We start from the raw sequence: 24,320 nt of genomic DNA, 5'->3' as shown, positions 1-24,320 counted from the left end.
ATTCCTGCTTTTTCCAGTTAAGGTAAAAAAAAAAAAAAAACAAAAAACAAAAAATGTCCAGAGAAGTAACTCCTAGACTCTCGAAGGACCCATAGAGCTCAGGTTGGCTGAGACAGGGAAGGCGTCCTAGACAAATGCACAGAGGCAAGAGACGGAATGGTGACTTCAAGGAACAGGAAGCATTCTTCTCAATAGACTGATGTCTTCAAATGTGACTGGCAGATGAGGGAATATGCAGGGACCAGACATTATCATAGGGACCCGTGGGGCCCGTTATGGCGTCTGGCCTATAGGAGGTCCTCATTAGGTACTTGTGGAAGGGATGGGGACGGACAGTGGGGCACCGTAGAAGCAGAGGAGTTGTGTGATCAGACCTTGCACGTGTGAGCAAGTGTGGGAGCATGAGGGTCAGGTGGATGCAGTGATCCGGGGGCGAGGTGACAGTGGCGTCCTGAGGTCGGGAGGCATTCACCTGGTGGCTCGTGATGAGGGAGCTGAAGAGAATAATGCTGGAAGCTAAAATTGGCAGGATTTGATAATGGCTGAGTACAAGGGTGTGACAATGAGAAGAGAAAGAATAACACTCAGGTTTGATTTTAAAAAAGAAGTGAGATTTGCCATCTTTCAGTTCAGAGCCCGTATTAGCAGAAAAATTTATAATTGTGACAGTGTAATTCCAGAAATGGAAGCGAAGTCTAATTTTAATTTGATCTTTTTACCCACTCTGTTGTACATAATGAAAAGATGGGCTTCATGGAAAAAGGGTTCATTTTGCCTTGAAATTTTCAAGTAAGCAGCATGTCCGATATCCAGCAAATATCTTTCATGTTATTACTCTAATGTTGGGATGATTTACTGCCTTTCCCATAAAAACTGCTCTCAAATGGCAGAGCAATGGTCAGTGGCATTAATATTTTAATGCGATTTTGTTCTGTGCCATTAAGGCATCCACTGATCAATGGCAGAGTTTCACAAATACGTTCCTGCTAAATGAGCCCAACATTTAGTGAGCAGATTCTTCATTGAGAGCAGTGAATCAGTCAGTCTTCAATAAAGGTTTTTATCTTTGGCTGATAAAATGATTTAACTGTCATTACCAGTTAGTAATCTGTGTTTTCTCCCCCAAAATAGGCATAACAATGTTTTGCCATTGAGACCTTCAGTTTTCACACAGTGTATCTGGTGGCATAGAGGGCACAGAGGAGGCACGGAGGTGGGGAACGGGGCAGTCTTCCCGGAGAAGTGTTTTGGAGCCAAGCTTGCGGGATGAGAATGCTCTGAAAAAGTGGGTAGTGTGGGGAAGGCACTGGCTAGCCAGGGCAGGGAGACGCAGCACCCGCTGGCACCGTGTGCCTTGTTCCAGAGGCCTAGTGGTGTGCACACCTGAAGACGGGAGGGTGTCCGGAGAGATACTGAGGCAGAAAGGCAGACCGAAGAGCAGTGGAGAAGCCCTTGTGTGCCTTATCCCCGCCGGCAGCGAGAGGCCGTCACCAGTCTTCGTGTAGAGACGTGATCAGATGTGAGTTTGAGGAAGCTCTTTCAGAGCGGTCTGGAAGACGAGAGGTGGACGGCGGGCAGCAGGGAGGCCCGTTGGAAAGCCAGTGTCCCGATAGCGGTAGCGGTCGCAGGCAGTTACGGCGTAGTGCGGGAGGGTGCCCGAGTCTGTTCGTTGGGGTTAAATGATGTAACTAGTCTCCTGTTGCCCGTTTGCCTCCTGGCGCGATCACTCAGAGTTTTGGCCCTCGCAGTTTAGCCTTGGGTTAGTCAAGGTTATCTCTCTGGCCCTGGATTCATTGGCTTCCCACTGGGCACATGGTACTCTCCCAGTAACTACTGCGAGTTGATCTGATCTGCTGGGGGGGCGGGGGCATGACTGAGAGCCATCGGGGCAGATGGAGACTTCGAGCCCCAGGGTTAACCCAAGAGGAAGCACAGAGTTCAGTTCGTTTTACCATCACCTCGTTTAAGGAACCCGGGTCCCTCAGAGCCTGTTAAGACCAGATGGATACGTGTACTGCCCCAGACTTACTAACGGGCGGTTTCAAAAGTGTGGTCGGAAATGGGTTACTTGGAATTTGGAACACAGTGTTGTCTGTAAACAGGAAGAACTCGCCTGATATCATGGCCATTTGCATCTCCCAGGCAGCCCTGGGTGCACATCACAAAGCAAGGAAAAGGACTCGGGGAATGAAAAAGTGGCCGTGGTCCCGGCTAAAGGAGCCCAGTGGTCACAGGACGCTGCTGAGTGCAGACCTACGCGTTTTAGGGTTGATGCTGGCACAGCCCCCCCAAGAAGCGAATCTCCCCTTGGGCCCACCAAAGTATGAGAAGTGGCTGTGTTGTAAAAAGAGTGTCAGGCTTGAGTCAAGGGCTGTGGGTGCAAATCCCAGATGGATCCCAGACCTTTGCTGATTTCCACAGTCTCACGCTGCCTCTCTCTGGGAGTGCCTAGCACATAGCAGATCCTCGATAACACTGTCGAGAGGATCTAGAGAGAGAGCCAGCCAGCCAGCCAGACCTGGCCCTGGCTTCTGTCACCCTGGTGATGGCCACGGTGGGTGGGACAAGGGCTGGCAGACTGAGGCCCACCCAAAGTTATGTTTTCTGTCAAGAGCCCTACCGTACTTTCCGGCACGTAAGATCTGGCTTGGTAGACGTGAGATGCTTTCTATTGAGTCTAAGAAAAAGCATGTGGGATTTTGTTTGGCTCTAGGGAGCTTTAGTTACCTCCTTCAGCGGACGGTCCTGCCTTCTTCCACTCCTGCCTACCGCACCTGCCCCCATGATTACTTTCTACATGTAAAAGCAAATGAAGAAGTATTTTACACAACATGTTACAAGCTGACATATGACACTGAAAAGGAAAAACTAGAAAAGGAAAAACTAGAATGAGGGACCCTGGGTGGGGCTGGAGTCAGGTTGTTATTTTAAGCAAGGGAGGGTCCAGGTTAGACCTCGGTGAGGGAGGCCCCATAGAGGGTTCTGGGGGCAGCGCCCCGGGATACATCCTGTGTTGGCCTGGCACGTGTGAGTGCGTGGGGACAGGAGGAGTGAGGGCTGGCCGGGGGAGGAGTTCAGAGAGGGAGTGGGGCTGGCGGTGGTTGTTACTAGTTCTTATCCATTGCAGACTAACATTTTTGTAGAACTTAATGACAAAAATTACTAGAAAAATGAAATTTTTAAAACATAGGAAATAAAAGTCTAATGTTTTATTGTTAGAGTCCCGTAAAGTTCTCTTACCAGGTACCTGTAGAAGTTTCTAAATGTTAGCTTGCGATTGTTTCCTGACTTTAGCACAGAAGCACAGGCTGAGCTGTGCTGTAGGAATCCCTCATCAGGACTTGGCCTGTAAGCAAGAGCAGGGGCTGTTGGAGTGTTTTGAGCACAGGGAAGAGCCTATCTGTCTTCTGTTTGAAGAGAATCACTGAGAATCACGCCTGGAGGGTGGAGCGCAGGGGGCATCGGGGTCTGTGGGGGGAGCAGGGAGACTGGCAGAGACTTGCGTTTTACGGGCCAGAGAGGAGGGCGACTCGGACCTGGGTGGTCACGTTGGAAAAGGTAGAAAGTGGTGGATTCCTGGTTTTGTTTTTAAGATTGAGCCCACAGAATTTCCTGGCGGATCAGGTGAGGGCGTGAGAGGGAGAGAGAGGTCAAGGGTGACTTTGGGTTTCTGCTTGAAGGACACAAAAGATGCATTCCTGTCAGCGGGGACTGGGACGGCTCCAGCCCGGGTGGAACAGGCCAGGGGACTCAGGGGTTCCATTTTGTTTATTTTGAATTAGACTTTGAGCGTATAGATGGGGTTGAGTGAGGCATGTGTGGACATCGTGACGTTGCCTGAAGACCTGTGACCAGAAGGGGAACCTGAGCGCTACAGAGAAACATCCTAGATGGTGTAATTACTTAGTTCGAAAGTGTCCAAGGAAGTCAGTTTGAGAGCCTCCCTCCAAGATCGCATGCTGACATTAATTCTCCCTACTTGGAAGTGGTTTCTTTTTTTTCCTATCTCATCACAAGTAAGAAAAGAGTCTCCAACTTCAGAGGCACCAAATTGGGTTGACGTTTCGTTCCATGAGGCAGCTGCAGGACTGGTCAGGATTTAAGAGCATCTGGGTGCATCAGTCCGCCACCCGCTTGGGGGCCAGGATTGATGCACCTTCTCCCATTGCTGGCGGTGATCGATTTTACTGCCCAACCTTAGTACTACCAAACACAACGGCGCTCGGTAGTCTCTTATTTGGTGAATAAAAAGTGAGGTGTAAAAGTGTAGAGAGGTCATGAGTCCAGTTTTTTATAATACATATATAATATACGTGCGCTCACCACACAACGGATGCTGGAAGGTAATGGCATTAAAATTTTACATGTGATTATTTGCGTAGCGAGATTGTTAGTACTTTCCTCTTGCACTTTTTGGTGTGTAATAAAGACGTGTTGCTGAAGGGCACGTGGATGGCTCAGTCAGTTGAGTGTTCAACTTTGGCTCAGGTCACGATCTCGCAGTTTGTGGGTTCGAGCCCCACATCAGGCTGTGTACTGAGAACTTGGAGCCTGGATCCTGCTTCGGGTTCTGTGTCTCCCTCTCTATCTTCCCCTCCCTGGTCATGCTATGTCTCTTTCTCTCTCTTTCTCTCAGGAATAAGTAAACATTAAAAAAAAAAAAAAGTGTTGCTTAAATAATCAGTAACCATTTGTTAAAGAAAATGAGCACCACAGCCACGTGACCCTCTTCTCTCTGGCCCCCCCAGCTCACCATCTGCTACCTGGACATGCTGATGACCAGCGAGGAGCGCCGGAAGCAGCTGAGGGACCAGTACTGTTTTGAATGTGACTGTATTCGATGCCAAACCCAAGACAAGGTATGTGTGTGGAACCAGCTCGGAACATCTCCCAGGAAAGACTCCTGTGGTCTTTCAGAGAACTCTGCTTTTATTGCGTGAATCCAGAAGGACTCTCAGCACGGAGGGGGAAACTAAAAAGATGCGTCGTGCTGCATATATTTTAGCCTCTTGAACTTTTATCCCCCACGAAGCAGTGAGAGGTTTACTGCCAGGTAAGGATCTAGAGAGCTCAGGTTCTACAGGGCAGAGAGGCATTAAACGGGTCATTAGGACACTGAGGCCAGGGTGCTGTTAGAGCCCACAACGAGAGGGTCAGGTGACCTTATGACTGGTAACCACTACTGCTTGGTAATAAGCATACCAAGTTGTAGCCTGTGTTTTATTTCCTCAGGTTTGTTCTGTAAGGCTTTTTGCTGTAGCACTTCGTCAGACAGAGATCACTTATCCAGCAACTTTGTCTCTCTGAGAAAGGAAGAAGGGCCAAAAAAATGCCATAAAGATAAAGAATGAGCTTTTCTCCTGTACTTCCCTCACATCAGACCTATCTGCTTTGAGTTTGCACACAGTCGAGTGACCTGATTAAATCTTACTTTGGTAGAGTATTCTGAATTTGTTGGAATTCTTTTGTAATCCCAGTGTCGTTTAACTCAATAATTGTAAATTAGGAAGTGGAGCTCAGAACGTTCACAGATCTGCCTGTGGGAAAGGACGAAGCAAGACGTGGCAGAACCCAGTCTCAAACCCAGATCGTTTGACTAAACCTAGCGTTCCTTCCACTGCCGCAGCCATGTGTGGTCTCTGGTGGCAGCATTGATGGAGAGAGGACCGGAGCTCATTCTAATGATGCAGGAATCCATGAGCATGATTAGTTTTTCATTAAAAAGAACTTTTAGAAATAAATGAGCTACATGGGAAAAGTTGGAACCCCTGCTCATAGCTCCCCAAGATTCATTCTATCTCGGTGTTAGCCTTTTGCCACAACCAAGCATGCTGGAGTTCTAGAGGATCCCTTGGGATTTCCCCAGACCAGAGTAGCGGGAAGCGAGCTTCCTTCCCGCCAGCACCCTTGAATGGGAAGTGTTGGACTTAGTGCCTCTCCCATGCCATCTGTATTGTGTAGACCTACAAAAAAATTTGATTAAGTACTTATTTATTTATTTATTTCCAGAATTGGGGTCATGTTCACTTTTGGTTTTTGTTCTGGTTGAAACCTGGCTGGAATAGTATATTAGGGAAAGGTTGAGCTTCAAATAACAGATAACCCAACTAAAACTGGCTTTGGTAGGTATGGTACATTTGTCTCCAGAATTCTGGAGAAGCAGTCTAAGACAGGAGCAGCCGCTCACAGGCCTCATCACAGACCCAGAATCCTTCGACCTTCCTCCGTACCCATCCCTACGCGTGTCAGTTGTCCTCATGGCCCCAGGGTGACTGGCACCCTCAACGCTGAGTCAGTGTGTCCAGCCTCTGGACACGAAAAAGAAGGCAGAGAACAAAGGAAAAGTTTCCTGGGGATTTCCACCTGCGTGTTATTGTTCAGAACTGTGTCGTATGATCACCTTTACTGTGAAAGAGGTGAGGAAACTACATTTTAGGTTTTCAGCCTTTAAATTAGAGGAAGACGGGAGAGGAAGGTTGGGAATGGCTTTTGGGTAGCCTATCCACGGTATCCGCCATATTCATCGAGACTTTTCTTTGAGCTAAAAGTTTGTCTGATACTATATTAGGAATCTCCAGAGAAAGAGCACCAACCGGGTGTGTGTCTGAAAAGTAGCTGGGACGGGGGTTATTCATGAAAAGGATTTGGCTCATGTGATTGTGGAGGCTTGGAAGTCCCAAGGCCTGCAGTTGGTGAGTGGGAGACCCAGGAGAGCTAACAGGGAAGTTCCGGTCTGACCCAGGAAGAGCCAGACTTCCATTTGAGTCCAAAGGCAGGGCAAAAACAGTGTCCAGGCCCAAAGGCAGGTGAGCAGGAAGACTTCCCTCTTGAGGTAGGGTTAGTCTCTGTTTTAGTCAGGCCTTCAACTGATTGGGTAACAACGATAACAACTAACACACTGGGGAGGGCAGTCTACTGATTCAAATGTTAATCTCATCCAGAAGCAGCCTCTCACACATACCCAGAATAATGTTTAATGAAATATCTGGGCACCCTGTAGCCCAGTCAAATGGACACACAACATTAACCATCACAGATGGGCTAGAGATAGGCCCAGTGGTAAAATGGAAAACATACTTGCTTGTTCTGCTGGACTCTATTCCATTCTGTATCTGACACCCCGGGTGGCCTTGGGAAAGCTGTTCAAACTCTCTGATTTATCCTGTCATCTGTAGCCAAGGGACTCCTATCTCACCGTGGTTTTGATTTGCATTTTCCTAATGATCACTATGTTGAGTATCTTTTCATGTACCTCCTAGCCATCAGTGTCTCTTCACACCTGTTAGAGTGACTAGAATCAAAAAGACACGGAATAACAAGTGTGGATGAGGTTGTAGAAAAGTGAAGCCGTGGGCAGTGTTGGTGGGAATACAAACTGGTGCGGCCTCTGTGGACAACAGTATGGATGTTCCTCAAAAAATTAAAAATAGGGGGTGCCTGGGTGGCTCAGTTGGTTAAGCGTCCAAGTCTTGATTTTGGCTCAGGTCATGATCTGAGGGTCGTGAGGTCAAGCCCCGCATCAGGCTCCATGCTGGGCAGGAGCCTGCTTGGGATGCTCTGTCTCTGCCCCTCCTGCTCTCAGGCACAGACGTGCGCGCGCTTGCACTCTCTCTCTCTCTGTCTCTCTCTGTCTTTGTCTCTGTCTCTCTTTATCCCTCTCTCTTTCTCTCATAATAAATAAGTAACCTTAAAAAAATAGAAAAACCACATGATCCAGCAATTCCACTGCTGGGTATTTAAAGGAAATGAAAACACTAACTTGAAGAGTTATTTGCACCCTCATTTGCAGCATTATTTACAATAGCCAAGACAGGGAATGACCTTAAATGTCTACTGACAGATGAATGGATAAAGAAAATGTGGTGTGTGTGTGTGTGTGTGTATTGAAATATTATTCAGCCATTGAAAACAAGGGAATCTTGCCATTTGCAATAACGTGGATGGACCGCAGGGGCATGATGCTAACGGAAATAAGTCAGAGAAAGATAGACAAGGTCTCTCCGTGTGTAACACGAGAGAACTAAACTGGGTGGTCATAAAGCCCCTTCCTGCTCTGTTGTACCATGTTTCTCTGAAATATTTCCCCGTAGAAATGAGTGGGGTGTGTATTCATGTGAGAATATAAACTTGATTTCAATTAGCTCATCAGTTATATTTCAGGCTTCTACTTATCTGAGAATTTTGTTCTGTTTGTACTGTAAACGTCCTTCCTGAAATCTCTGTATTGCTGATTTGCTTTGAAAAAATAATGCACAGGTAAATCCAGCTTAGTGCATTCCCCAGAGATTATAAATTCAAAACTACTTCGGTCAAAATTCAGTTTACTTCAGTTCCTAGATTCAAAGTGTTCGAGATTATTTTTCTGCTTTTCTTGGAGCCTAAGAAATTCATCTCGACAGGTTTCTGTGTCGAGAAGTATTTATTACGGCGGGGTCTCCATCTGCGAGGTGCTGGGCTCACATGGTATCATGTTTCAGGAAGGCAGGAGGCCTTTAATAGCGGGTGTAATTTGCATGTGCGGAGTTAGCTGTCATTTATAATCAGCAGCAGCTTAATTTCTGGAAGGAATAAAACGTACCTTCTAAGAGAGGTTTTGGAATGATTTGGCTTCTCCTGTGGCTTGCCCAGGTCAGAATGCTCGGCAGTGGAAGCAGAATAGACCAAATGGAATTGATTGTTTCCATAAGTTTGTGGGTCGTACAGAGCTTGCTTCCTTGGATGTCACGGGCTTTGTTGCAAGAAAAAGCTACATTTACTGGCCACGTCACCTTTTCTTTCCTAAAGCCTGTTACATCCAATCCTTCTCCTAAAATACAGTGTCTGTCAGCTTACTAACAACATCCGTGCCTCACTCCTTCATGATCAAAATAGCCCTTAACTCGTCATCTGGCCCTCAATGTCCTCGTTCACCCAGCCTCGACCCTGTAGCACAGCAAGTTTTCTGAGCTACTGCTGTTTCCATGTCATTGCTTTGCTCAGAATTTTCAAAGCATTTACCACTGTCTCTAATGTTCGGGGTAAATGTCAGACTCTTAGCATTCAGCGTCCTCCAAAGTGATGACCCCACAGCCCAACCTGCCCTCTTTCCCTTCCTTTCTCTTCTTTCCCCAACTCATTCTATCTGATCACATCGTTTCACCTCTCAGAAGCCTGCAACCTGGCTTTCAGGCACATATCCACACACATCTGTTTACATATAAATGTAAGTATATAAATATAGGTAGACGTGTACGTAGGCTCTAACGGCTGCCAATCTTACATTGATTTGTGAAATAAGAGTGACAGGAAATAAGAGGAAAGTAAGTCAGTGTCCAAAAAGCAATCCATATGATCCTGTGAAGTGACTGGAAATAAATCACAAATTAAATTTCCCAGCAGCCAAAGCTGAATGAGTAGTTTCAGAAGTTACTGTAGCTGCGAGGTCAGACACACACCTGTTGCTCTGCCGAAGCAATTTTTCCTGGCCCTGAGGCCAGAGCCACTCCAAAGGGTCCCACATGACTCAGCGATCAGCTTCCTGTCAGACTGCCACAATTATTTAAATAGCTGATTTTTATAATATTCTCCAATGTGGCTGATAGACATTTCACATTATAACATAATAAAAGAAGTAACAAGAAGGGTTAAAACTCATATGCTCTGGGGCGCCTGGGTGGCTTAGTTGGTTAAGCGGCCGACTTCGGCTCAGGTCATGATCTCGCGGTCCGTGAGTTCGAGCCCTGCGTCGGGCTCTGTGCTGACCGCTCAGAGCCTGGAGCCTGTTTCGGATTCTGTCTCCCTCTCTCTCTGACCCTCCCCCGTTCATGCTCTGTCTCTCTCTCTCTCTCTCTCTCTCAAAAATAAATAAACATTAAAAAAATTTAAAAAAAAATAAATAAAAAATAAAACTCATATGCTCTTGTGTCCTCTCTCTCTGATGGTTTGCTTCATCCCAAGAATAAAATTTAGGCTGTACAGAGGAAAGCAAGGATTGCGCATCCTTAGACGATCCTCCATTAATGGTATCTCTTACAGTCTTCAGTTCGTTATTGTAATTTGTATTAAAGTGATACATGCATATAGTTTGAAAAGCCAGAGTACTAGAACCCAGTTCAGAAACTAGTACACTTTCCTTCCTTTGCTCCTGCCCACATTCTACCCCCGAGATAACCCCCTTTTGGCTTCTGGGATTTATTCCGTGTTTTTATTTTTTTTTTTAATTTTTTTTTTTTTAATTTTTTTTTTCAAAGTTTATTTATTTTTGGACAGAGAGAGACAGAGCATGAACGGGGGAGGGGCAGAGAGAGAGGGAGACACAGAATCGGAAACAGGCTCCAGGCTCTGAGCTGTCAGCCCAGAGCCCGACGCGGGGCTCGAACTCCCGGACCACGAGATCGTGACCTGGCTGAAGTCGGACGCTTAACCGACTGCGCCACCCAGGCGCCCCTATTCCGTGTTTTTAAAACGAAGCTCCCTTAAATCACACCCTAGGGATGTTGTTTGCTATTCAGTTGGTTTAATGACTATTTTTTTTTTTATTCTTAGGATTTCATATTTGCTTTTTTCCCCATATCTCCCAGTTTATGTTTTGTATCTTTCCACCTGTTTCTCCTTCATAGTTTCCTATTCACCTCCACTGAGTACTCCTCTGTGACTTCTGTATTTGAGCATCTCAGTCGCACCCCAAGAGTCGCAGTCAGTCAGTGCTGTAGCCTGTTCACTGGATTGAAACCGTGTTCCGGTTGTTGACTTTTGTCGGTTACCTTCCTTAGCATTGCATTTCACAAAGTGGCTTGGAATTTTATACTGCAGGCTTGTTTTTAGGGGAAAGTATTTTGGTTTTGTTCCTTTCTCTCCTTCTGTGCTCAGCCCCTCTGTCTGCTAACCTTGCCCTTGCCTACCCCGGACAGGGGGTATGTAATCACCACAGTGATATCCAGGCTACTATAGATCTGGTTACTTAGGTGATGGGTGACAGAAGCACTGTCTGTGTCTTCTGACCTGTGCAGGCCCAGCACTTCCGGAATATATTTAGCTTAAGGGACCAGGTCATCAGCCCTGTGTCTTCAACCTCTTTTTACAAGGGAGCCTTACCTCATCCCCTGGCTCTAAGCCTTAAAGCTGACTCTATTCCCCTTTACTTTTTTGTTTTAATTTTTTATTTATTTTGAGAAAGAGCAAGTGTGAGCAAGGGAAGAGCAGAGAGAGGGGGAGAAAGAATCCCAGGCATGCTCCACGTGCTGCCAGGGCAGAGCCTGATGCAGGGCTTGAACTCACGAACTGTGAGACCATGACCTGAGCCAGAATCAAGAGTCAGACTCTTAACTGACTGAGCCACCCAGGCGCCCCTCTACTCACCCTTCTTACATGAAGCATTTCTCGTCCCTTTCAACCACTGCTATTGCCTGCTCCCAGACCCGGGGCCCTAGTTCCCGCTTGGTTTATTCCTTTGCCTTTCTGTTCTGTTTTGGGTCCAAGGAGAGTTTCTCTTGTCTTTGAATTAGTAAAGCTATTTTTGATTTCTCTTTTTCTATTTTACCCACTCTTACTAGGATTTGGGCTAAAGGGGAGCACCCCAAAGTCTGACCTTATACCATGTTGACCGGACGTCTGCAGTTTGCTTTCCAAGTACATAGGTACGAATTCAGGTCTTTGGAGGCAAAGGAAACCGTGAGGATAAACAACGATCTCATTCTCCTGAGGGCTCCCAAGTGTGTATGAGCCTTTTACCCAACACCAGCCTGTCTGTGGAGAAGGGATCTAGATCTCGTATCACAGGGCCTTCTGAGGACAGAGACGTGAGCAGTCGTGCTGAAAACATATGCCCTCTGAAAATAGTTTAATAACTGGCTCTGTGGAGGGGAGAAGCCCCAGTAAGCTTCTCATCCCTCGATGCTCCAGTGCTAAACCCAATTCCTCTTCTTTTCTTCTATAGACATAAAGCACTGTCAATTACTGTCCTGGGTAAATATTTCAGCCCCTCTTTGAAGATCCTGTCCTGTAGCATGGAATTTCCCTTCTTTGGTCCATTCTGAGGCCCTCTGCAACACGTGTGCTTCATGGAGCCCCGAAGTGGCCCAACGTCCTCCCCAGAGCACCTTCCGTAGGCGCTGTACCCCAGCAAGACCGTGACCAAGCTGTGATAACCGGGCACAAGAGATAGGAGCGAGGCAAGGACGAAATGGAGACTGAAGAAGCAATAAAGGGAGTGTTGGAATTAAAGCCGTAGTCAAAGGAAATGAGAGTTCTGTGCCCAAGACAAACTCTATGGTAACTTGAGTCTATTTCGAATATGAGTGTTTACTAAAAGGTCATCAGTTAAACCAAGATTTTTTTCTGCTGCCTTCCTCTGTTTTGCTAAATTAGTTGTAAGCAGAAATGCCTCGTGGTGCGACCGTGAACTCCACCGGCTCCGACTTGTTTTCTATCACAAGTTTTAACGGCCTAAGCAGAAGTGTTCCTGTGTCTCTCATGTTTGCATTGTAATGGAGTTCCATTATCTTCGGGAAGATTAGGAAGGTTTGGCAGGAGATTGAAGAACTGTGTGTGTGTGTGTGTGTGTGTGTGTGTAGTGTGTGTGAGAGAGAGAGACAGACAGACAGACAGACAGAGACAGATTTTAAGTGGCCAGGGTGCAGCACCGTCTCCTTCTGCAAACCACAGGAGAAAGGCTCTCCCCGGAGTGAGCACCGTGCTGGCTGTCACTAATGTTCAGGTAGGAAAGGAGCTTATTGACTTCATGACCACATAATCCCATCTGCGATGCTGCCCTGAAATAAGGGAGAGGCTTCTGGGCTGGGTACCACAGGCTCTGAAGTTGGCCCGGGAACCGAACAATGGAGCTATTGTGTCTCCTCGGAATATGCCGCCAGCCGCATGACAGGACGTCGCGCCTCAGCTCTGCCTTCTCCCCGGAGAGCGGGCAGCTGTGCCCCCGAGCCCTTGCAGGTGGCTCCGGTTTGTCCAGAGTCCACCCCGGGGTAAGGAGAGGGTGGCTCCACAGGTTGTGGTGACGTAATTCTGTCTCACGACCTTCCCAGTTCTTGCGCAGAAATGCTTTTCTTCTTCTGGCTTTTGGTCCACAAAAGCTCTGACTCGGGGAACAGACTGAAGGGACAGCAGCTGTTGTGACACACGGCGTGTGTTCGTGTGCGCCGGGCGTGGTCCCCACCCCACACGCGGCACACGGTGTTCAAGAAGTGCTGTAGGAGTGACCTTTCTCAGAGAATGTTCTACATTACGATGCCTGCTGGAGCTTTGGGGGCACTGCCCACGTGCTGGGTGCTGCCTCCTCTCACTTCATCCCGGTGACTTTATGAGGGTGGTGGTCACTCCTCTTCCCATTTTTGCAGATGAAGTGGAAGCTGTCAGCTGCAGAGGCTGTATTCCTAACCTCTCCTCACTGTCTCTAGAATTTTATGAATAACAAGTATACTTTTCCTATCTTTTTAAAATTCAGGTATTTTCATTCCGTAGAATTCACTCTTTTTAGCATACAGTGCTGTGCGTTTTGACAAATGCATATTGTCTGCAGCCACCACCACTAAGATGTGAAACAGCCCCACCCCCACTGCATTCCCTCATACCGCTTTCTAGCCCACCCCTGCCCCCCTTCCAGCCCTGCTAACCTCTGATCTGCTTCCTGTCACTGTAGCTTTACCTTTCTCAGAACATCACATAAATCGATCCTAAAAGCCATTTGATTCTGTCTTCCTTCACTTAGCATAATGCATTTGCTATTTAGCCATGTTATTTTACACACACGTGTGACTATGGAATCTCAGTACTTGGTACCTTTTTATTGCCAGATAGTATTCTATTATGTGGCTACTCCACAGGTTATCCATTCATCAGTTGAAGGACTTTCGGCTCTTTTCCAGTTGTTGGTGGTTATCAGCAGAGCCACTGTAAACATTCACGCACAGGTTATTCGGGGAACATAAGCTTTCGTTTCATCTGTGTAAATACCCAGGAGTACGCTTGTTGGCTTGCATGTTCAGTGTATGTTTAACTTTATTTTTTTTTTTTAATTTTTTTTTTCAACGTTTATTTATTTTTGGGACAGAGAGAGACAGAGCATGAACGGGCGAGGGGCAGAGAGAGAGGGAGACACAGAATCGGAAACAGGCTCCAGGCTCTGAGCCATCAGCCCAGAGCCCGACGCGGGGCTCGAACTCACAGACTGCAAGATCGTGACCTGGCTGAAGTCGGACGCTTAACCGACTGCGCCACCCAGGCGCCCCAGTGTATGTTTAACTTTATAAGAAACTGCCAGACTGTTTTCCAATGTAGCTGTATCATTTTGAATTCCCACAGGCAATGAGGCACACCATTTCAGTTACTCTACATGCTTGCCATCACTTGATTTTTTTTGTCAGTTTTTCTTCTGTTGTGATCATTCCAATAGAGTGTAGTGATATCAGAAAAGTGCTGTTGGTATTTTGATAGGGATTGCATTAAAGCTGTAGATTGCTTTGGGTAGTATAGACATTTTAACAATATTTGTTCTACCAATCCATGAGCATGGTATAGCTTTTCATTTGTTTGTGTCACCTTCAATTCCTTTCATCAGTGTCTTGTAGCTTTCAGAGTAAAGGTCTTTCACCTCTTTGGTTAAGTTTATTGCTAAGCATAAACTTTTGGTGCAATTATAAATGAGATTGTTTTCTTAATTTCTTTTTTTGCTACTTCATTATTAGTATATAGAAATGCAACAGATTTCTGTATATTGATTTTGTGTCCTCTAATCTTACTGGATTCATTTATCAGTTCTAGTAGTTGTTTGGTGGAGTCTTCGAGGTTTTCTATATATACTATCATGTCATCTGCAAATAGTGAAAATTTTGCCTCTTCCTTACCACGTTTGATGCCTTTTCTTTTTCTTGTCTGATTGCTGTGACTAGGACTTCCAGTACTATTGCATAAAGTGGCAAGATTGGACATCCTTGTCTTGTTCCTCAGTTTTTCACCATTGAGTATTTTAGCTGTGCGTTTTTCATATATGGTTTTTATTATGTTGAGGTACGTTCCCTCTTAACTTACTTTATTGAGGGTTTTGGTCATGAATGGATGTTGTACTTTCTCAAATGCTTTTGCTGCATCTGTTGTCCGTGATCATATAGTTTTTATCCTTTCTCTTGTTAATGTGTTGTATCACATTGATTGATTTGCAAACATTGAACCACACTTGCATCCCAGGAATGAATCCCACTTGATTGTGGTGAATGATTTTTTTAATGTATTGTTGGATTTGGTTTGCTAGTATTCTGTTAAGGATTTTTACATCTGTGTTCATGAGAGATACTGGCCCATAGTTCTCTTTCTTTGTAGTGTCTTTTATCTGGTTTTGGTATCAGGCAAGTGATGGCCTCATAGAATGAATTTCGAAGCTTTCCTTCCCCTTCTAGCTTTTGGAATAGTTTGAGAAAAATTGGTATTCATCTTTAAATGTTTGGTAGAATTCACACGTGAAGCTGTCTGGTCCTGGACTTTTGTTTGTTCAGAGTATTTTAATTACTGATTAAGTTTCATTGCTGGCAATCAGTCTGTTCAAATATTCTATTTTTCCCGATTCAGTTTTGGGAGGTTGTATGTTTCTAGGAATTAATCCATTTCTTCTAGGTTGTCCAATTTGTTGGCATATGAGTTTTCATAATAATTTTCTTCTAATGCTTTGAATTTCTGTGATGTCATTTTTTTTTTTGTATTTTTTCTCTCCTTTCTGATTTTGTTTGAGTCCTCTCTCTCTCTCTCTCTCTTTCTCTCTCTACCTTTCTCAGTCTACCTAGAGGTTTATCTTTTATTTATCTTTTCAAAAAAACCAGCTCCTGATTTCATTTATTTGTTTTATTCCTTTTTTAGTTTCTATTTTTCTATTTTATTCATTTCTGTTCTAATCTTTATTATTTCCTTCCTTTTACTGGTTTGAGGTTTGGTTTTTTCTTTTTGTGGCTTCTTTAGGTACCAGGTTAGGTTGTGTGTTTGAGCTTTTTCTTGCTTCTTGAGGTAGGCCTGTATTGCTATAAACTTCTCTCCCTCAACAGCTTTTGCTGCATCCCAGAGGTTTTCAGCTGTCATGTTTTCATTTTCATTTGTATCCATGTAATTTTTTATTTCTTCTTTGATTTCTTGGTTGCCCATTTGTTGATTAATAGCATGTTATTTAAGCCCCATGTATTTGTGCTCTTTACAGATTTTTTCTTGTGGTTGATTTCTAATTTCATAGCATTGTGGTTGGAAAAGATGCATGGCATGACTTCAGTCTTTTTGAATTTGTTGAGAATTGCTTTGTGGCCTAACATGTGATCCATTGTGGAGAATGTTCTGTGTACCCTTGAAAACAACGTATTTCTGCTGTTTTAGGATGGAATGTTCTGAATATATCTATTAAATCCATGTGGTCCAGTGTGTGATCCAAAGCCACTATTTCCTTGTTGATTTTCTGTTTGGATGATCTATCCAAGTGGGGTGTTCAAGTCCCCCATTGTTATTGTATAACTATCTATTACTTCCTTCTTGTTTGTTATTAGTTGCTTTATGTATTTGGGTTCCTCCATGTTGGGTGCATAAATATTTATAATTGTTAAATCTTCTTGTTCGGTTATTCTCTTTATGTTTATGTAGTGTCCTTCTTTGTCTCATGTTACAGTCTTTGTTTTAAAGTCTATTTTGTCCAATATAAGTATTGCTACCCCAGGTTTCTTTTCACTTCAATTTGCATGGTAAATGCATTCCTTCACTTTCAGTCTGCATCTGTCTTTAGGTCTGAAATGCGTCTCTTGCAGGCAGCATATAGATGGGTCTTGCTTTTTTATCCATTCTGTCACCCTATGTCCTTTGATTGGAGCATTGAGTTCATTTACATTCAAGGTAATTATTGACAGGTATTTACTTATTGCCATTCTTTTATTTGTTTTATGGCTGTTTTGTATTTCTCCTCTGTTCCTGTCTTCTCTCAGTTTGCTGACTTTCTTTAGTGATATTCTTAGATTTCTTTCTGTTTATTTTTTGCATATCTGTTATCAGTTTTTGATTTGTAGTTACCATTAGGTTTGTATATAACATCTCATGTATATAGCAGTCTATATTTTTTATGTTTATTTATTTGTTTTAAGAGAGAGAGAGAGACAGAGCACAAGCCGGGGAGGGGCAGAGAGAGAGGGAGACAGAGAGAATCCCAAGCAGACTCCACACTGTCAGCACAGAGCCTGATGTGGGGCTCAAACCCACGAGCCGTGAGATCACGACCTGAGCCAAAATCAAGAGCTGGCAGCTAACTGACTGGGCCACCCAGGGAGCCCCATAGCAGTCTGTATTAAGTTGATGGTCACTTAAGTTTGAACCCATTCTTTACTTCTCTTCCCCCTGCCTGACATTTTAGATACCATACTTTACATCCTTTTATTTTCTGAATCCCTTGACTAATTTTTATAGATACACTTCATTTTACTGCTTTTGTGCTTGCTTTTTTTTTTTTTTTAATGTTTATTTATTTTTGAGACAGAGAGAGACAGAGCATGAACGGGGGAGGGGCAGAGAGAGGGAGACATAGAATCTGAAACAGGCTCCAGGCTCTGCGCTGTCAGCACAGAGCCCGACGCGGGGCTCGAACTCACGGACCGCGAGATCATGACCTGAGCCGAAGTCGGCCGCTTAACCGACTGAGCCACCCAGGCGCCCCATGTGCTTTCTACTTTTCTTACTCTTGCTTCTGGTTTTTCCACTCAGAGTCCCCTTTAACGTTTCTTGTAGGGCTGGTTTAGTGGTGATGAAGTCCTTTAACTTTTTTTTTGTCTAGGAAACTCCTTATCTCTCCTTCTATTCTGAATGATAGCCTTGCTGAATAGAATATTCTTGGCTTCAGGTTTTTTTCTTTCTGTACTTTGAATGTATCATGCTACTCCCTTCTGGCTTGGAAAATTTCTCCTGAAAAATCAGCTGATAGGCATTCTGTGGTTTCCTTGGTATGTAACTGTTTTCTCTTTCTATTTTTAAAATCCTCTCTTTATCACCACTTTTGGCCATTTTAATTTCTAAGTGTCTTGGTATGGTCCTCCTTGTGTTGATTTTGTTGGGGGTTCTCTGTGCCTCCTGGATCTGGATTTCTGTTCCCTTCCCCAGATTTGGGAAGTTTTCGGTTATTACTTTTTCAGAAAAAATTTCTGACCCCTTTTCTCCCTCTTCTTATTCTGGGATCCTTCTAATGCGACTCTTACTATGCTTAATGGTGTCACTGAGTTTCCTTCGTCTATTTTCATTTTTTATCATTTTTTCTGTCTCCTGTTCAGCTTGATTACTTCCATTACTGTGTCCTGCAGGTCACTGATCCATTCTGCTTCCTCTCATCTACTGTGTATTCCCCCAGTGTATTTTTTTATTTCATTTATTGAGTTCTTCATCTCTCATTGGTTCTTTTTTATGTTTTCTGCCTGTTTGTTGAAGGCCTCACCGAGATCCTCCACTCTTTTCTCAAGTCCAGTGAGTATCTTTATGACCATTACTTTAAATTCTCTATCAGATACATCACTCATCTTTGTTTTGTTTAAATCTCTTGATGCGAATCGCTTCTCGGCCTTTTGGCTAAGATCAAGTGTAAATCTCTTGATGCGATTTTTGTCCTGTTCCTTCACTTGGGACATATTCCTTTGTCCCCTCATTTTGTCTAACTCTCTGCATCTGTAGGGTCAGCTACATCTCCTGCTCTTGAAAACAGTGGCCTGATGAAGAAGAGGTCCCGTAGTGCCTTGCAGTGCAGCGTCCCCCGTTCACCAGACCCTGACTTTTCAGGGGTGTCTCCTGTGTGATGCATGTGCCCTATTGTGGCTGAGCCTCGTTTGCTTTCAGCCCGGTTTTCTGCAATGACTCTGTTCGCTGTTGTGGGAGGGTTTTGTCCCTGTGTTGTGAGTGGGTCAGTATGGGGCCGCCTGGGGCTTGAGTCGAGTCAGACCAGGTGTTTACCAGAGATGCAGTAGCACCAAACTGCAGGGTGCTTTCCCTATGTTTCCCCTGAGAAGCTTGGGTTGATGGGCGGGACCTACAGTCAGACCAGATGTCTGCCCCCGGCCCACTTTTGGGATGGCAAGGGGACTGGTGTGTGGTTATCGTCCCCTCTCCCCCGGGCAGGACTCACTTTGAGTGGCACTGACCCCTGTTGGAGCTGCTTGCACACTGCCACACTTGTACTGCTTTGGATGGGCTCCACAGAGGTGTATTGGAGGGGGAGGACCTCCAGAGAATGCTGGTGTGCCGTGTCAGCAATGTCAGTGCTGGCCCGCGGCAGGGGGGACTTCCAGCATCCAGGGACAACTCCTGTTCAGCCCCGCTGGGCTGGAGGGGCAGATCCACAGAAGCACGCAGGGGCAGGGTGTGCTGTTAGCAAGCTAGGTGGATGGACAGTGTTGGTGCTGCGCTGGCTTCTGTGAGTGTCTGTGTATCTAGACAGGTGGGCAGGGGAGGGAAATGGCACCCACCCGCTCTTTTCTTGGAGAAGTCTCCAAAGATCCCTGCCCCTCCAGCACAAGCTCTGAGGCTAGTAAATAAATGTCCATCCTGTATCCCCCAGGCGTTTTCCAAACTGCTGCTTCTACGCTGGCTGTTCCTTGTGCTATCTCTTAAGGGCAGGGATTCAGTTTTCTGTTGCCCTCCCAGCTCTCCCAGAGCCACGCCCCCTGCTTTTAAAGTTCCAGGTGTTAATCCCCACTGATTGTAAGAAGTGAGGCCCCTCTGGTTTTCAAAGCCTAATGTTTTGGGGATTCATCTCCCCCACGGGAGGTCCCCTGTGCCTGGGTGCCTTGTGTGGGGGTCTGCTCCTCCTCCCTCTCTGCGACTACGGGTCCCTTCCTCTCGTGAAGTCTAGTGGGTCTGTTTTGCTCCCAACCACGTCTCTGCCCTTCCTACCCTTTTCCTGGCCTTTTCTCTACATGTAATTGTGGAGAGTCTTTCCTGCCAGTCTTTGGGTCGTGTTCTCAGTTACACGGATGTGGGTGTAATCTAGTTGTATCTAAGGACCCGTGAGTTTAGGATGCTCCTACTCTGTCATCTTCCTAAAGTCTGGAATTCTTTATTCTGTACACAAGATTGTTTTTGGTTTTTTTAAATCAGGTATGTGCTTCGTAAATTATTTTTTCTATCTGTGTTTTTGGCTTTTCATTTTCTTGACAGTCTTCTGAACAGCAGAAGTTTTAAATTTTAATGTAGTCCACTTTTTAGTATTTTTTTATGCATCAGTCTTTTGATGCCATATCTAAGAAATCTCTGCCAAATCTAAGAGAAGATCTTTCTCCTATGTTTTCTATTAGATATTTTATAGTTTTTCGGTTTTGCATTTAGGTCTTCGATCCATTTTGAGTTCATTTTTGTACAGGGTTCATTTTTTGCATATGGAGGTCCCATTTTCCCAGTACTGTTTGTTGAACCAACATCTTACTTAAGGCAGTAGGATATTATAGAGACTGTACAGAATTAGATATTGGAAGAGTTTGGTCCTAGTCTTTAAGCTTGTACTTGTAACATCAGTGGCATTGGCCTGAGAGATCAAATCTGGGTGGTGGGTAACAGGACAGCTTGTATGGTGCTCTCGAGTCTTATGGTCCTCGGTTCTGCTGCTTACTCACCATCTCTCATTGGCCAGTTTTCCTATCTTCGTCTTTGTTTTTTATAAAATGAGAACACTGTATCTAGCAAAAGCTGCTTTGGGGGTTCAGTAAGACAATCTAAGTATAGGTTGGAAGATGGTAGACATTTAATAATGGCTATCATTACTGTTATTGAATGTTCTCAGGACATAGTCTATACGAAAAGTTCCAGGAATTATAGCCTCCTCAGTTCCCATCATCTGCTAGTCAGGGTCCCTGAACTTCTTACATAATCTTCTTGGCAGCTTTTCAAGTCTCCCTGCTCCAACTTGTAGTATTCTCTGCTTCCTCCCCCATTTCTGTCTCTAGTGCTTTCTGTGTGGTTTCTGTGGGCACCATGTTGGGTGGCGGGTGCTCTTCTCTCTTGTGTTGTCCTTGGCATAGCCCCTCTCCCTAACCTGGGCTCTCCTTCCTGAGACGCAGGCTGACCTTTGTCCACACTTTGGGGGCGAGTCACTGCCATTCGTCTCCACTCACGTGGTCACGCCAGCTCGCAGCTGCTGTTGTGGACACTGCTCGTGCTGATGGTGTGCAGGGGCTGCGTGTAGAGGCGTGGCGGGGGGGGGCATATGTGTGGGGGAGGTGCACTGGGGGGGCCCTCAGGCAGATTAAGAAGGCAACAGGGCCCACCTGAGTGGCACCACACAGAGTCAGGTGCCAGACCACCCCTCGTTCCCCCATCCCCGGACAAAGTAGAAGGTCATCCTGGACCCTGTGTCTCCCCCAGTTCTCTCCCAAGTGGAGGTGATGCCTCTTTGAAGATTTGCCACGTAGGAACTCTTGTCCCTTTCTGAGTGAGGCCACACTTGGAATCTCTTGCTCACAGTGAAACAGAAATACTGGAACAATGTGGGGCAGAGCCCGGGCGAGGCTTCCTTGGCCATTTTTTCCCTATTCATTACAGTGCAGGAGAGTCACCCACACTTCCGTGCCCTGAGCTGGAAAACAGGCCGCCTGCGGGCCACAACGGCTTTAGGGCTCCTGGACAAGTGGAGAGCCCTCACTCTGCAGGGCGCGTGGCAGCGGAGGGCTCTGTCCGAGACCTGTGGCTTCCCTGCAGCGACCACGGGAAGGATGTCCCAGAAGTCAGGAGTGGGGATATGGAGTATTCTCATCCCTTCAGTCATCTTCCTTTGTGTACAGATCGAGGACATATGCTGCCATTCAAAAATAACTTTGGTTTCTTCTGCCTGAAAACTGCATTTCCCCCGTAACCTATTCGCTGGGCTCAACAGTGAACTTGAAGCTGGACACTTCTGGTCTACGGTCCCTGCCCAAAGCCCCTAAAATATGACAACATGACATGCTTCACTTCATAAAACTTTGGACTCCTGCGGCTCTGCCACACAGACTTCCAGAGGAGGCAAACTCAGTAGTGAATGTCGTAACTATTAGGGTCACTGTTCCCTAGTCATAGACAGCTACCTGCAGTGACACTGCCTCCTTGGAGGTGTGAAAGTGGGGACTTGGTGCCATGGGTGAGCTCCAGGATAATATACGGTGCAGCTCTGTGGATTGAGCGATGCCCTACCAAGTGTGGTTCCACGGACGTACGCCCCCACTGTGAAAAGTGGCCGTTGGGCTCCTTTTCAATATGGCGGATTGAGCACACGCATTCTCCGCATCCTCTCCCCGAAGCCTGCTGATGTGAGAGTCAGATTGGGCTCTTCCTCCGTGTTGTTGATGGCAACCTGCAGAGCCTCAAAGGTGGAAAGGAGAGAGCAGGGGTTTTCCTCGCACCCATACAGAGGCCACGAGGTGTATCAGAAAGCGTCAATTAAATTTGAACGGGTGGAAGAAATAGTAGGCGTCTGGTTCAGTACCTTCTTTTTACAGAGAGGAGAAGGACCTTGTGGCACTCGCTAACTGAGTGACCTTGGAGAGTCAGGACCAGGCAATCTGGGCCTCCTACTCCTGCGGCAAGGCCCTCCTGATGAGGCAGTGTGGGTACTGCCCCTGGGTGTGGAGGCACAGGGAAAGGTAAGACAGTCAATTGATCTAGAAAGTCCCCCTTTGACTGTTTTCCTGAAAGAGCACTTCCATTTGTTTGTTCCTCGTTTTAGAGGGCTTGAACTATGACCTTAATCCACTTTCTCAAGCCCTTTGGATAATTGAACTACAGAAATAAATCAGGAAAAAATTTGTTTTTAGATTGGTTTTGGTACTGGGTAAGTTAGCACATTTTGATGATAACGTCTGTCCAAGCCGCTGGACAAACATTCGCTAAAGCCTCCACTGCCCAGCTGGGAGGGCGAGACCCGGTTGGTCTTGTAAGAGGAGACTACTCCACCGTGGGGCGTCCACGGAGTGGGGACTCACACTCCCAACAAGGGCTGTGATTTGCAGCAAGTCTGTTCTGTCCCTGGGCGGAGCATATGCCGTCTGGAAATCAGGCTTCTGCTATTGCTTACAAGTTAAGACTCAAGTGTCCCTGTTTGGGCTCTTTACTCATCTGCAGTTACATTTGTCTCCAGTCTCTCAGCAAGCCTGCTTGAGTGTTTCTTCTCTCCGTCCTTTTTTCCCCGCTTTCCTCCTTCTTTCGTCGATATTTAGGAGTGACTGACAGTATGCCGCCTGTGGGACTCTAAGAGGAGCAGGGCACCCCTTCCTGCAGGTGGCTTCCATTCTAGCACGGAGACAGAGCACCCGCCGCGTGGGGTTATCTCACCATCAGCCTGTGCGAAGTGCGGTGGGAGCAGAGGGGGAAGAGATGGCTCCCACATCGGTCGGGGAGGAAAGCGGGGTGCACAGAGGGGTGCAACGGCTGTGTAGGGGTTTCCCATGCAGTAGGTTCAGAGGGAGTGTTTCAGACTGGGAACACACGCGGTGAAATGTCCTGGAGATCCGGAGAGGACGGCGGATCCAAGAACTGCATGTGTTCAGTGTCCGTAAGGATACAGGCCGGAAGGCCGGTGATCCGGGGTGAGAGGCAGATATGCCAGGCAGAGAGTTTGGATATCCATTGCGGAGGAAGGCTGGGAAGCCCGTGAAGGACAGTGAGGGCGAGCTTTTGGCCGGTAACAGCCAAAAGAACACGGTGGCACACATAGGAACAAAAAGTCAGAAACTGTGGCACAAGGAAGGAGACTCAAAGATCCTGAAAACAGGCCAGGACACTAGCATGGCCCTCACACCATTACCCCCAGAAGGAGGGCTTTCAGAGAGCGGCCTCCCCACCCCCGTCCTGGCAGCCTTCCTCCCTTCCCCACTAAGAGTGCGAAGTTACTGCATCCAGTGAATACCCGTGAATGTGGCGAATTACTCTTTCTGGGAGCTTCAGTTAAAGCTCAGGATGTTTACCGGCTGCACGGAGTATTCGTTGCCGAGGTGGGGGTGTGATGGTTCTCCGATCTGACTGTACTTCCCCATCGTGCTTCATTTGTGGACATCAGCATATCTTCTGCTCTCTTTTCTTTCCACCTTGGCTGCCAAGGCATTTTCAAGGCCCTAGAACTCTAAAAAGTGAAGAGAGACCTGGTCTTCCTCTGTCTCTTGTTTCGATACGTGAATAGAATCCTGGAATTATTAAAAGCATTGATAATGCCTTTCTGTCTCTAAAATGAGAATTCGAAGGCTGCAGCTCACCGCCCATAAAAACAGCTGTCTGAACATTTGTCACGAATCCCCACTATGCAGTACATTGACTCATCCTTCACCTAGAATCATCTTGCCTTTCTTCACAGTTTAGCCAATCTTGGCATTTTTTCA

At 46.1% G+C, this 24,320-nt stretch overlaps 1 protein-coding gene across 4 annotated transcripts in view; it reads left to right on the top strand.

Moving 5' to 3' along the window:
* SMYD3 (SET and MYND domain containing 3) overlaps positions 1-24,320 on the top strand; it is a 697,887-nt gene that overhangs the window by 543,771 nt on the left and 129,796 nt on the right. For all 4 annotated transcript variants that reach the window (XM_086694286.1, XM_086694284.1, XM_025926273.2 and 1 more), the window contains one exon: positions 4,749-4,859. In XM_086694286.1, coding sequence (XP_086550412.1) covers positions 4,749-4,859 — 111 coding nt within the window. The remainder of the gene's footprint in view (positions 1-4,748; positions 4,860-24,320) is intronic.

This window comes from Puma concolor, chromosome E4 (assembly GCF_028749965.1).
Source record: "Puma concolor isolate L17-30 chromosome E4, mPumCon1.1.hap2, whole genome shotgun sequence".
Classification (NCBI taxonomy): Eukaryota; Metazoa; Chordata; class Mammalia; order Carnivora; family Felidae; genus Puma; species Puma concolor.
The sequence above is the reverse complement of the archived record's forward strand: the minus strand, read 5'-3'. Positions and strand labels throughout refer to the sequence as shown.